The sequence below is a fragment of the Physeter macrocephalus genome, chromosome 8, assembly GCF_002837175.3.
Source record: "Physeter macrocephalus isolate SW-GA chromosome 8, ASM283717v5, whole genome shotgun sequence".
NCBI classification, from domain to species: domain Eukaryota; kingdom Metazoa; phylum Chordata; class Mammalia; order Artiodactyla; family Physeteridae; genus Physeter; species Physeter macrocephalus.
Window position 1 is genome coordinate 145,018,577 of NC_041221.1, and position 13,424 is coordinate 145,032,000.

General features: G+C 41.2%; 1 protein-coding gene across 5 annotated transcripts in view; it reads left to right on the forward strand.

Annotated features, from left to right (window-relative positions):
• HMGXB3 (HMG-box containing 3) overlaps positions 1-13,424 on the forward strand; it is a 61,611-nt gene that overhangs the window by 21,471 nt on the left and 26,716 nt on the right. For 4 of the 5 annotated variants that reach the window (XM_028493371.2, XM_007130653.4, XM_007130654.3 and 1 more), the window contains 6 exons: positions 1,220-1,395; positions 1,533-1,630; positions 3,839-3,937; positions 5,482-5,631; positions 9,869-10,170; positions 10,700-10,827. In XM_028493371.2, the coding sequence (XP_028349172.1) occupies positions 1,220-1,395; positions 1,533-1,630; positions 3,839-3,937; positions 5,482-5,631; positions 9,869-10,170; positions 10,700-10,827 (953 nt within the window). The remainder of the gene's footprint in view (positions 1-1,219; positions 1,396-1,532; positions 1,631-3,838; positions 3,938-5,481; positions 5,632-9,868; positions 10,171-10,699; positions 10,828-13,424) is intronic. The other variant, XM_007130655.4, reaches the window with a different exon arrangement.

Below are 13,424 nucleotides of genomic sequence, written 5' to 3' on the forward strand. Positions count from 1 at the left end.
AGGAGGATCCCACGTGCCGCGGAGCGGCTGGGCCCGTGAGCCATGGCCGCTGAGCCTGTGCGTCTATTGTTGAATAGAAAATATATTCACATAGTTCAGAGTGAAAAGGTGTAAGGAATATATACTGAAAAAAATCTCCTTTCTGTCCCATCCTTGAGTGCTCCATTCCCATTTCCCAGAGACAATATTCCCAACTTTCTGTGTTTTTAGAGGTAATTTTAAATATATGCAAACAAATAGGAGTGTATGTGTGTTTTATAATTAATATCGTTAAATTTTAAAAGTCAAGATGTCGAAGTATGTATGTCACACTACCATTTGTGTAAAGAAAGGGAGGGAAAAAATACATGTGTGTACACACACATATATATACGTACATAGTTGACTCTTGAATAGACATGGACTTGAACTGCGTGGGTCCACTTACATGTGGATTTTTTTCAGTACGTATGTACTGCAGTACTACATGGTGTGCAGTTGGTTGAATCTGCCAGATGTGGAACCCTGGATGTGGAGGGCTGTGAAGTTATCAGTGGACTTTTGACTCCGTGGGGGTCAGTGCCCCTAATACGTGCTGTTCAAGGTCAGCTGTGTGTGTGCGTGTGTGTGTTATATATATTTTTTTCCCCCACCTTTCTTTACACAAATGGTAGCATAACATACATACTTTGACATCTTGTTTTTTAAAATTTAACAATATACTTTGAGATGGTTCCGTGTCCTTAGAGAATGAAGCTGTGCACTTTTGGGCAGGTGAAGCACTTTAGCAAACGTGTATTGAGGCCTTCTATGGGCAGGCTTTATGCTCAACACTGGAGCTACAAAGATGAAGAAAACATGAACCGTGTTCTCCAGGGTCTCTCAGCTGCCCTCATGTGGGAGACTGATACACTTTAAATACTTGGGCTGATTAGAGGCAGATTAGATGTTATAACTACAATAGCTATTGATATCCCTCACTGTAGGCACTGTTTTGCACTTTTTAATCTTCATAATGACCCCATGAAGTACATGTAATTGCATATTACAAACGAGGTAAACAGAAGAGTAAGATTTCTTGCCCAGGCTTACACAGCTATTTAATGGTTTAATTAATGTCTAAAGCCTGACAGTTTAACCAGGACACTATTCCAATAAAGTGCTATCTGAAGATTGCACTTTGGTTTTCTTCCCCTTGGTCTGGAATTTCTAGGAGAGCTCCTTTCTTGTTTTTTTTCAGAGTTGATCTGCTTATTTCTGTGCCCAGAGCCCCAGAGCTTAAAGGCAGAGCACGGGGCAAGCCCTCGTTACTGGCTGCAGCAAGACCCATGAGAGCAATTCTTCCAGCCCCAGCTAACGTGGGTCGAGGCAGCAGCATGGGACTGCCCAGGGCCAGGCAGGCCTTTCCCCTGAGTGGTAAGGTCTGGGACAGACTCGGGAGGAGGGACTGTCTAAAGGGAAGGGGACAGGAGTGGGGGTTGAGCATGGAGATGAGAGACTTAGGGAGACTCTGAATGCACATAAGTCACCAGTCTGGCTCCTGGTTGTCTCAGATAAGACTCCCTCTGTGAGGACTTGTGGCCTGAAGCCAAGCACGCTGAAGCAGCTGGGCCAGCCCATCCAACAGCCATCTAGCACTGGTGAGGTGAAGGTAAGACCCTTTCCCCAGACGGGGAGCCATCTGTGGGGGGGCCTGGCTGCTCCGAGAACAGGGCTTCCTTTGAGTGTCTCAAAGCCATAGGCAAAAAGCCTGTTCTTAACACTGGTAGAACTGTGGGAGGAGGGTTAGCATGAATGAGTTATCTGTTTTTTAATTAGTTTATTTTTCTGGTTATAAAAATGAATGTATGTTTTAAAATTTTTATTTAGAAATAATTTAAAACAAGAAAGGTTGCAAGAGTAAAAGTAGTACAAAGAGCACCCACGTACTCTTTACCTAGTCACCTATTGTTAACATATTAGCCCATTTTCCATTATCATTTGTGCTCATTTGTCTTCCCTGTTGTGTGTGTGTGTGTGTGTGTGTGTGTATGTCTGTATGTTTAAAATACACATAATTTAAAGGTAAGTAACATGGCCTTTTACTCTAATGCTTCAGTGTGTATTTCCTAAGACTAGAGATATTCTGTTAATGAAACATTGATACTTTATCATTTGTATTCCAATTTCATCGGTTTTATCCAGTTGTGTCCTTTATAGCATTTTCTACTTTAGTGCAGGATCCGATCTAGGATTAGATGCTGCATTTAGTTGTCATGTATTTTTAGAAAAATGAATGCATGGTTGTTATAGAAAATAAAGAAAATTCAGGTAAGGCAGAAAGAAAATAAGTCTCTTCTGATCCTGCCCTCCAGAAATAACTGTTATTGATGGTCTGGTGTGTGCTCATTCAGCCAAGTTCTTTCCTGCATTTGTCTGTGTTTATCTTTTAAATGTAATTTTTTAAACCTTAAAAGCATGGCTCTTTCTCCATGTACTGGTTTGTAACCAATACGATTCATTCCATTTAATGATAGAGCTATTAAAGATTTCTCAGGTGTCAAAATTGCGTGTGTTCAAGTATATTTATTATTAGTTTTTTTTTTTTTAGTTCTTTTGCCATATGTGACTTGAATATGATCAAAGATCCCTAAATCAGCACTTTTGTGAGCATGACCGTCAGTAACAAACACATTTCTACATCACAGCCCGGTAAATATATACGTATATATATACACATTAAAAGTTTAATGAAGGTATGCCCTTATTTTATGCAGTCATTTTCTATTTCTTTTTCCAAAATGCTGGTTTCAGCCCATTAAATTAATTTCACAGTCCCTCAGTTTGAAATTGAAAACCCTGACATTGACCAAATTGGAATAGGAATATCAGTCTGCCATCTCCCTTGCTGTGTGCTCTCTGTCCGGTAACTGCTTTTGTTTGATAGTTCTAAATTTGCCCCAGCAAGGCTATCAACCAGCTTCTACTTTGAAGGTTAATCTGTTTTCACCCAAATGTGATGTCACCACTGGGTGCATATGTGATCTTGGGGAATAGAAGGATGGTAATCGAGTCTGCTTCAGCTGCTTCATAGATTTCCAGCCCTTAGATTCCCTTCATGTGTGTAAATTCCCAGTCTTCTGTGTAGTTTCCTTTTAATTGGCAAATTGAGTATTTGTTAAAAAGCCATAAACCCTTTTACTAGTCTTAAACCAGTTAAGTTACATGAAATCTTATGTTCTGAAAATTAAGTTCATTATTACAGAATAATTATTTTTAATTTAGAATGCTTTCTTCATCTTTTCTTTTTTACATTCCATATAGAACATTTGAAAATTTTTATAGATAGTGGTAAAATGGGAAACAACCATGATCTTCCCCTCAGCCTGTGACATTTTAGTGAATAATCTTTCAGACTTCTTGTGTTTTTTTTTTTTTGGCCGTGCCATGCAGGTTGCAGGATCTTAGTTCCCTGGCCAGGGATTGAACCTAGACCCCCAGCAGTGGAAGCATGGCGTTCTAACCACTGGACCACCAGGGAGTTCCCCAGACTTCTTTATGTCAGCATAATTCAACCACATATTTGTATATAGAGCTATTACATGCTTTTCTCACTTGATAGTGGTTGTAAATCTGACTCATAGTGTTTCTAATATGCAGTATCAGAAGCTGTGCAAAAGAGTGTGGGAGCCCCTGGAGTTGAAAGTGACACTCAACCTTTGGTGGGCTGGTGACTGCTGACTAGCATTGCAGAGGGCTCATTTGGAGCATAGCTCTACAAATGCCTGGGCAGCTGTTTCCTCAAGCTGTTTCAGGACACAGGACCTCAGGAGCTTGACTGAGATTCAGAAGCACTAAAATAATTTGTTTTGATCTACAGCTACCAAATGGCCCAGCCAACAGGACATCTCAGGTGAAAGTTGTAGAGGTCAAGCCTGATATGTTTCCTCCATATAAGTATAGCTGCACCGTCACACTGGTAAGTGCAGACAGGTGATGGGTTGACAGAGGTGGTTTGATTGTGTGGTTGAGGGTGAGTAGGAGTCTGAGGTGGGTGGGGAGTGGTACTTGGGAGTGAGAGTAGGGTGAGGGATAGATCATAGATTCTGAAGATCCTGTCAGTGGTACAGATGATAGCTACTGGGTGAATCATCTAGGTTTGCTGTTTTTCCCAGGTGAGATCCATGAAGTGTAGGCCAGCTGAGACCAGGATATTTCTTTTGAGAGTAACTGGAGATGAGAATCCAGTCTAGCTTCAACATTCAGCAGTCTTTGGACCTTTTAGCCTCAAAAGTGTGGTCTACATATAAGTTTGAGAAATGTATTTTTTTTCCTCCCTAAAACAGAGTCACATTCAGTACTAGTATCTGAAAGGGTTTGAGAAGTGCTTTAGTGAAGCAACTTATTTTGTTTAGCCTGGTGTTACCAAGGTTTTCCCTCCCCCACTTTTATTTTTCACATAACACATGTTAACATCCCAATAAATGAATGTGTGACTCTGGGGTCGTCCTTTTGCAGGGTAAGCAGCCTAGAGCAGTGGAATAAACACTGGGTGTTGAAAGACCTAGTCCAAAAGTGGTTCTGGCTCTGCTGCCAGCATGCCATCTAACCTTGAGCAAGGCTCTTTCCTTCTCTGGTCCTCAGTTTTCACTGTCTGTAAAACACTCTGTTTTAGAAAGCATGTTAGGGCTTCTCTTGCTCAACATTCTCTAATTTTGTTGATCCTTAAGGTACCAATCAGCCAGGTATCATTTGGCAGTTTCCCTGGATGAGTAAGATACACAGATCTTGAGAAAGCAGCTAGATTTTTAAAAATTCAGAAACTTTATTGAGCACCTGCTCTGTGCCATGCCCTGTGCTAGGATTCTGTAGGAACAAGACAGCGCATAGTATGGTGGGTCAGTGCCTCATCTGGCCTGATCCTTGGGGAGAGTGTCTCTCTTATCCTAGAGAGCTGCTCAGGCTTCTTTTTCTAAAGACCTAATTACTACCTTCTCCATGCCATCCATCCCTTCACTACCTCTTCCCTTTGGCTATGAGAGGCCACTAGGGATACCATCTGGTGGGAACTGCCCAGGACCTTCTCTTCGGCTGATTAGACTGCAGCTTGTCGTAGGAGTCTAGATGCCAGAGGTTTGAGCTTAAATAGTCGAGAAGTCACAATTTATCTTTATTGGAGCTCGAAATCTTCGGTTCACCACAGTCTCTGGCACTCTGTTAGAACAGGCCTGTTTCACTCTGCTGATTGCCTGGACCCTGAAGGCATTTGAATTTCTGACCTTTGAGATTCAACTCACTTGTTTCACAGGTAGTGAAGGACTTGCCAAAATTATTTAGGCTGTATTAAGACTGAAAGGGGATAGCTGCAGAAAAAGTATCTTGCTTCAAGGCTCTTGGAGAGTTAGTCTAAATCTGGTTTTGTGATTGCCCTCTCTGTTTTACCAATAGCAGGTCATCCTGATTCTTGGCTTTGCCCAGGTGTAAGTTGACTTGTAGAATTGAACTACAGTCTTACTTTTCTAGGATTTGGGCCTGGCTACATCAAGAGGTCGGGGAAAGTGCAAGAATCCCTCTTGTAGCTATGTCTACACCAATCGGCATAAACCGCGGATTTGTCCCAGCTGTGGTTTTAACCTTGCCAAAGACCGGACTGAGAAAACCACCAAGGTTCTCGTGAGTTCCTTCCCCAAACACACCCTGCAGCCTTGGATTGGGCTCTGTTAGCAGACCTGCTTTAGGAGAAATAAAAGGATTTCTTAGTACACAATAGTAGTTAGCACCTGAACTGGAACCAAGTTACAGGTTCTGAACCTGGGCAAGTGCCTTCTTTCTGGGCTTCCTTGTCCTCTTTGCCAAGGTGAGGGGGCTGACCAGATACCTCGATCTCTGAGAACCTTCTAGCTCAGTGGACCAAGAGTTCATTCACGGGGGTGCTGGGGGGAAGCCAACACAGTCCTTAAAGAGGATTCTGAAGAAGAGAGGGGTGGAAGGGTTACATCCTTTTAGCTCTGAGGCTGGTGAAGGGCCTGTAAATAGAATTTTGGTAAATACAGAGTGCCAACCCCAGGACTTTGTAGATGAGATTACTGCTTCTCGGGTTTCTTGCAGAGCATTTGGTCAACCACAAAGCTTTACTTCTAGCAGTGTTGGCAGGCCTCCTCCCTGAAGTTGGACCAAAGTATTTGGATAGTAAAACACATTCCACTTGGCTCCTTAGGGCTTGTTTTTTGTTGTTGTTGTTGGTTTATTAGAACCAGGGAAAATAGGCAGTTTCAGAGGGCCTCTGAATTTCCACATGTGAATTTTTTTAAGTGAACAGAAAGATGTAGTACCTATGGCAGGGAACAGAATGACTAGGATGAGGGTAAGAAGAGAGATATTCATCCGCTTTGCAGGGAAAGAGGATGGCACGTGGAACAACAGGTCAGGATCCAGGATGGAGCCTGGTTACTCCAGATCTAAGCTGCACCTCACAAGATGTGCAGGATGTGGGTGGAAGGGGAAGGCATGCCATATACTCAAGGACTAGTATGAGCAGATGTGAAGAGGTAGGGAGTCTGGTGTTTGTTCCATTGGGTTAGAGGAGAGAGTGTATGGGGAGGATTATGGAAAACAAGTCTTGAAAGGCACATTGGGGCCATATCATGGACGATCTTTAATGCTAAGACTGGCAGTTTGTTTTTTAGGCAGTGGCGTCACACTGAATGCCCTTGAGCCAGGGAGAGACCCAGAAGGTTATGTCAGGAGGTCAGGGGGTTTGGAAGTGGACAGGACTGAGGCGGGGGGCGGGGGACTGCCTCAAGCTAAGTTTTCTATGCTTACGGAGGGGATGAGCTTTCTGGCAGATGAATCTCACCCCCCCGATCTTCAGGTCTGTGCTTGAGGTGGTGTTCTGAGGTTATCATCTTTGTGAAAAAGGGAAGTGGAACTAAAGTAAAGGAAAAAAAACACTGAGACTAGGAATTGAGAGACCTGCCTGTGAGTGACCCTAAGCTGCTCGCTTTCCCTCTCCTGAATTTTTGTTTCCCCATCAGTAAAACAAGGCAGTCAACGTGGATTAGATCTGGGCATTTTATTCTCAGGGCCATGAGCCCTAGAGAAGACTCAGAATTGAGCTTAAAGGAGTCTGTAAACCCTTGAAATTGCATGTAAAATGGTTCCATACCTTCCATCATATTCTGTTGTTCCACACGGTGCCCTCTGTTGGCAGTGAGCTTTCCTTTTGGTTTCTCCATGTGTTTAATGTGCTCCGCTTCACGTTAAAAGCATCGACCACACCCTGTCTTTTTTTTTCCTTCAAGAAAGTGAATGTTATTTAATAAATAGGGATGATTGTAGTGCAATATAAAGAAAACTGATTTAGATCTACAACTTATACCCCAAATGAACTCCATGTCAATTATTTGGTTATAGAAATGCAAAAAGAGAAAAAAAAAGTAAAGCATTAGTTATAAAAAATAAAGTTCTTCTACCATTCCCAGAATTTAAATAAAGTATGAAGAAACATTATAACATTGTATTACTCAGACATCTTTTGTTTGTTTGAACTATTTCCTTAAGTCAGTTTCCCAGAGTAAAACTTGTTGGTGCACACACACACAACACAGATTTTCGTGGTTCTTGATAGGTGTTGAGAATCAAATTCAGAACACATGTTTTTGACAAATACGAGAATACGTATTTTTAGACAGAATTAAACAAAATATCTGAACTAAAGCCCATCTAGAACATCATACGTTCTGTAATTACAACAGATAAAATTAGAAATAACCTGTGTCCACCATTGAAATAAAATAAATTATAACATATCTTTATAACTAAATATTAAGATGGTGCATAAAAAGATAAAGATTAGTCTGCAAAATGGAAATGGTTTATGATCTAATAAGTGAAAAAATTTAGATGGCATGGGTACTCTAATTAGAACTCTGTAGAAATGTGGATATAAAGATTCTAAGGAAGTGTAGAGAAATAGAAAATATTGACCACACCCTGTCTTGACTCCCTGTTAGCTCCCTGTGAGACCATGATTACTTCTAGGACAGGTGTGTCTGTTGCCCCCATTCTACTACTTTTTTTTTTCCCCCACTGGCCGCGTGGTTTGTGGGATCTTAGTTCCCAAACCAGGGATTGAACCCGGGCCCTCAGCTGTGAGAGCGAGGAGCCCTAACCACTGGACCGCCCAGGGAATTCCCAGCCCCCATACTTCTAATGCTGGAGCTTGCATATATAATGTGTCAGTCCATGATTATGGAATGGAATTGAGTTCTGTGTAGGTAGATGGCTCTGAACATTCCTTTTTCCTGTTTCATTGTAGCTGTTGATGTGACTTGCAGTGTGAAAGTGGATGTTGGTCTCTAGATCTGAAATGATGAGGTGACTTAACTTTCCAGGTTAGACAGGAGTTATCTAGGCACCTTGTGCCAATTGGTTTCAAACCCCACTCTTATTATATTCTTCTATCTTGGGCTAACTGATAGCCGCTTACCACCATGACCCTCATCTTCAGACATTCCCTCACCTTCTGATTCTCTAAATTTTGGAGAAGCAAAATATAATTATTGTTTTCCACAAAATAAAACACTGGTCAGAAACCCAAGGTCCTTTGTGTGCCTTCTCTTTGGAGTCCTCTGGTGATCATACATTTCCTGTGCAGTTTGTTGCCAGTGGCTGTCATTAAGACCACAACATCTCTGGGCTGGAATGATCTTCATTCCTTTCCATCTTTCATCTGTGGCTCAGAGCCAAAGGATAGTATGCTTTCCAACCGATCTTCCAGCCCATGATTCAACATAGTCATGACTGGGAACACACAGCCTCCTGGGGCAACTCATTCTAGTGTCACTCAGCTCTTCTACAGCCATTTATTCATTCTTTCTTTCAGCAAGCATGTATTGAATGCCTATTATTGGTCAGGCTTTTGGGGCTACAAAGATGAATAAGACATGGCCACTTCCCTCTAGGAGCTTATAGTCTAGTTGTGGGGAAAGATAGGTAACCAGACTGTTACAGATAGTGAGACGAGTTGTCGTAGTTATACTGAGTAATGAGTTGTTACTAAGCAGTTAACTTCTACAAAACAAAATAATGTGTCTAGCAAATAGGAATTAACATCTTTTGTGTGCCCTCATGGTGGTATTGGGAATCAGTAAATAAGCAGGGCAGGGGACTGGTTTACCAACTGTGAGAAAATGAAATCTGCAGTAAAGGAGTGGACTCTGGGAGCAAGAAGGAGGGCTTGATTTCACGCTGCACTTGCACAAGGGATCAGGGAGGGACCGCCATTGAAAAGGGACCTGCCTCAGAAGGACCTGTTTCAGTGACTGTTTCAGAACCTTGTTTCATGGAAGCCTCTGACTGGTGTATAAAGTTCCCTTGTACCAAGAAGCCACACACTATTAAAGATAAATGCTTTAAGCTGTACAGATACTTGTTTATAAATCAGAATTACCATTCATAGAATTTTTGTTACAATACTATCTCATTTACTGTACAACAACTCTAGGAGATGCTTAGTATTTTGATCCTTCATTTCGTAGGTGAGGAAATTGAGGCTCAGAAAGATTAAGTAAATTGCTGTGGGTCACCCATGTATATAGCTGTTCAGTGGCCTAACCAGAAATGAACCCCTGGACTGTTATCCTCCAAACCCAATACCCAGTGAATGGGAGCTGACTCTTGAAACTGTTACCGAGAGGTGTGTATAATCCTCTCATTCTACTGATAGAGAAACAGCGCTAGAGAGAGAAAACACCTGCCGTGAGTCACACAGTGAGTTATTAGCTGAGCTGGTTAGGAACCTAGGTTTCCCACCTCTCAGTCATGGGCCCATCCCTCTGCCACACATGGTTTTGGCCTCACGCTGGCTCTTTGTGCCCTGGGCGCTTAGTGATCGATCCACTCTCTTCAGGAGGCGAGCTCACCACTCTCGGATGTGCTGAGTGCCACAGAGCCCCTGAGCACAGCCCAGAGGGAGATCCAGCGCCAGTCAACGCTGCAGCTGCTGCGCAAAGTCCTGCAGATTCCTGAGAATGAGTCAGAGCTGGCTGAGGTCTTCGCCTTGATTCATGAACTCAATAGCTCTCGACTTGTCCTGTCCAACGTGAGTGAGGAGACAGTCACCATCGAGCAAACTTCTTGGTCGAATTATTATGAGTGTCCATCCACGCAGTGCCTTCTCTGTAGCAGCCCATTGTTCAAAGGGGGACAAAAGTAAGCACCTCTTTCAGATTTACCCTTCCCTAGCTGCCCCGTCTTAGCTGGCCCGTATTGCCCCTTTCTTCAAATACCTTTAAGGCTATAACCTTTGAAGATGTTCTTCTCAGCTTTTCTTAGGTTTCCTTTACTTTTCCAATTGTCAGAAATAAAATGATAATGATAATAGTGATTATCCATCATTTCTATTGAAATGTCACCAAATTAGGATTGTTACCAACTATCACCAACTTAGGATTTAGTTTACTTCTGGACTGCCCGGTATAATGCTTGGATTTGGGAATTCATTGGGATTGGTTAAATTGGGTAATAAGTTCAGAATTATATTAACTATAGGGGTGATTCTATAGGCCAGATTCCAGGGAAGTGGGAACACCCACCTAGAAAATCCTTGGAATGCAAGGTCCAACACCTTCATTTGCCTACTATATTTAAAGTCTTGAGGATTTTTGCTATTGATCGTTGAGCCCAGGAACTGCATTAAGTTGATTTCCCTTCTGTTTTTTGTTGATGTTCTTGGTACTAGCTCCCTGGCCGGGCCCCAGGAGTGCTGGCTGCTGACAGCCAGCTGGCTGCAGGTGGTGACTGCCCAGGTGAAGATGTGTCTGAATCCCCATTGTTTGGCCCTGCACAGCTTCATGGACATCTATACAGGTGGGTGCCAGCCTTTTTTCCCCTCAGAGGGCATGTTTGAGAACAGCCTCTGTGGGTCAGACCTCTAGTCCTTTGAGAGTGGATCTTCTCTCAGATAGGGCTTCTGAGGAAGAGGGCGTTTTTCCTCCTGGATATCTCAGCCCCAGAAGATTCCGTTTATCTCAGAAGTGTTAGGACTCTCTTATCAGTGCTCTTTGAACAAAGTTAATTTTAAAATAACAGATCTTTGTTGTGGAAAAACAGAAAATGCTGACAAGTAAAAGGAGGAAACTAAAAGTCTCTAGTAATCCTACTGCCATGAGATGAACACTTAACATTGTGCTCTGTAGTCTTTTAGATGTGTTATTCATCCCTGCAGAATAAAAGAAGATATAGGATTTATAGATCTATAGTTTTTCTTTGAACAAAAGTGGAGCTGTGCTGGATGTTGTTTTGGAGTGTTCTTTTTAAATACAGTGACGTATCATGGACATCTTCCTATGCCAGCAAGTGGAGAAATACATCACCATTTTTAAGGAGTGTGTGATGTTGCATTTTAGAGTCCTCTTAATAATTAAGTCTTTTGTACAGCCTTAATTATTTCCTTTGGGCAAATGCCCAAAAGTGGAATTGCTGCATATTCACCCTTTCCTTCCATTCATTCATCAGCATCATTCATTGAACACTGACCATGTACCAGCCACTCTGAAAATTTGAATCTTGGGTTTTATATGTAGAATGGAGTGCTGAAGATTAAAGAGTATTTATTCTCCTTGTCTTAGAACATTATGGTGCCTTATTTTGAATTCATGCTTTTATTGTCTTGTTTTGCCAGATTGAGTTTGTACTACTTTATGCTCTTGTCAACAGTTAATGAGAATGCCATTTCCCTGCAGTCTGTCTCAGCCTGTAATACCTAGGGTTTATATATATATTTTTAATTTTAACTTTAAATTTACATGCAGAAAAATTGGTTTGCTGTTGTGTAGTTCTGTGAGTTCTGACAAATGCACCGAGTTGTGTAACTGCCACCACAATCAGTATATAGAACAGTTCCATCACCTCAAAACATTCTTTTTCTGTCCCTCTGTAATCAAAACCACCCCTCACCCCTAACCTCTAGCAACCATTTGATATTTTCTTCATTCTGTATAGTTCTGTCTTTCCAGGACATCATAATAAATCCATAGTACCGTTTTGAGTTTGGCTTCTTTCACTAAGTGTTAATGCCTTTGAAATTCATCCATATTGTTCTTTGTATCAGTAGATTGTTCCTTTTTATTGTTGAGTAGCTTTCCATTGTGTGGAGCACCACACTTGATTTATCTGTTCACTCCTTGAAGGACGTTTGGGATTTTACCATTTTTTGGCAGTTATGAATAGAGTTGCTGTAAACATTCATGTATAGGCTTTTTTTTTTTTTTTTTTTACTTGGAGGACAGTTGCTTTACAATGTTGTGTTAGTTTCTACTATACAGCAAAGTGAATCAGCTATACATATACATATATCCCCTCTTTTTTGGATTTCCTTCCCATTTAGGTCACCACAGAGCACTGAGTACAGTTTCTTGTGCTATATAGTAGGTTCTCATTAGTTATCTCTTTTATACATAGTATCAATAGTGTATATATGCCAATCCCAATCTCCCAATTCATTCCACACCCGCCCCCCCTTTCCCCCTTGGTATCCATATGTTTGTTCTCTACATCTGTTCATGTATAGGCTTTTTTGTAAACAAAAATTTTCATTTCTTTTGGGTAAATACCCTAGGAGTCAGATTGCTGCGCCATGTGGTAAGTGTATATTTAATTTTATAAGAAATCGCCAAACCGTTTACCTAAATGTTGCTGCCATTTTGCATTCCCTCTAACAATGGGTGAGAGTTCCAGTTTGCTTCATTTGTCAGCACTTGGTAGTGTCTAGTTTTTTTGTGTGTGTTTTAGCCATTCTGATAGGTGTGTGTAGTAGTAACTCATTGTGGTTTCAATTTCTATTTCCTCAATGACTGATGATGTTGAGCATCTTTTCATGGGTTTGTTTGCCATCTGTATTTCTTTGGTGAAGTACCTGTTCCATCTTTGGCCCATTGAACTGGGTTGTTTTTTTTGCTGTTGAGTTTTAAATGTTCTTTATATAGTCTGGATACACGTCCTTTGTCAGATAAGTGATTTGCAGATACTTTATACTTTATTATGGTCTGTGGCTTGTATTCTCATCCTCTTAACACAATCTTCCACAGAGCAAAAGTTCTTAATTAAAGACCAATTCATCAGTTTTTTCTTTTAGAGATTGTTTTTGATGTTATTGCTAAGATGTCTTTACCTAGGTGGAGATCATAAGTATTTTTCCTATGTTTTCTGCTAAAAGTTTTATAATTTATGGTTTATATTTAAGTCTATAATCCATTTTTAATTGATTTTTATATAAAGTATGAGGCCCAGATTGAGGGGTTTTTTTTCCATTTGGACATCCATTTCTTCCACCATTTGTTGAAAAGTAGTCCTTTCTCTTTTGAATTGCCTTTGCTCCTTTTTTGGAAATCGATTGATCATGTATGTGTAGGTCTATTTCTGCACCCTGTTCTATTGGTTTATGCTGTCTATCCATTAGCAAATAC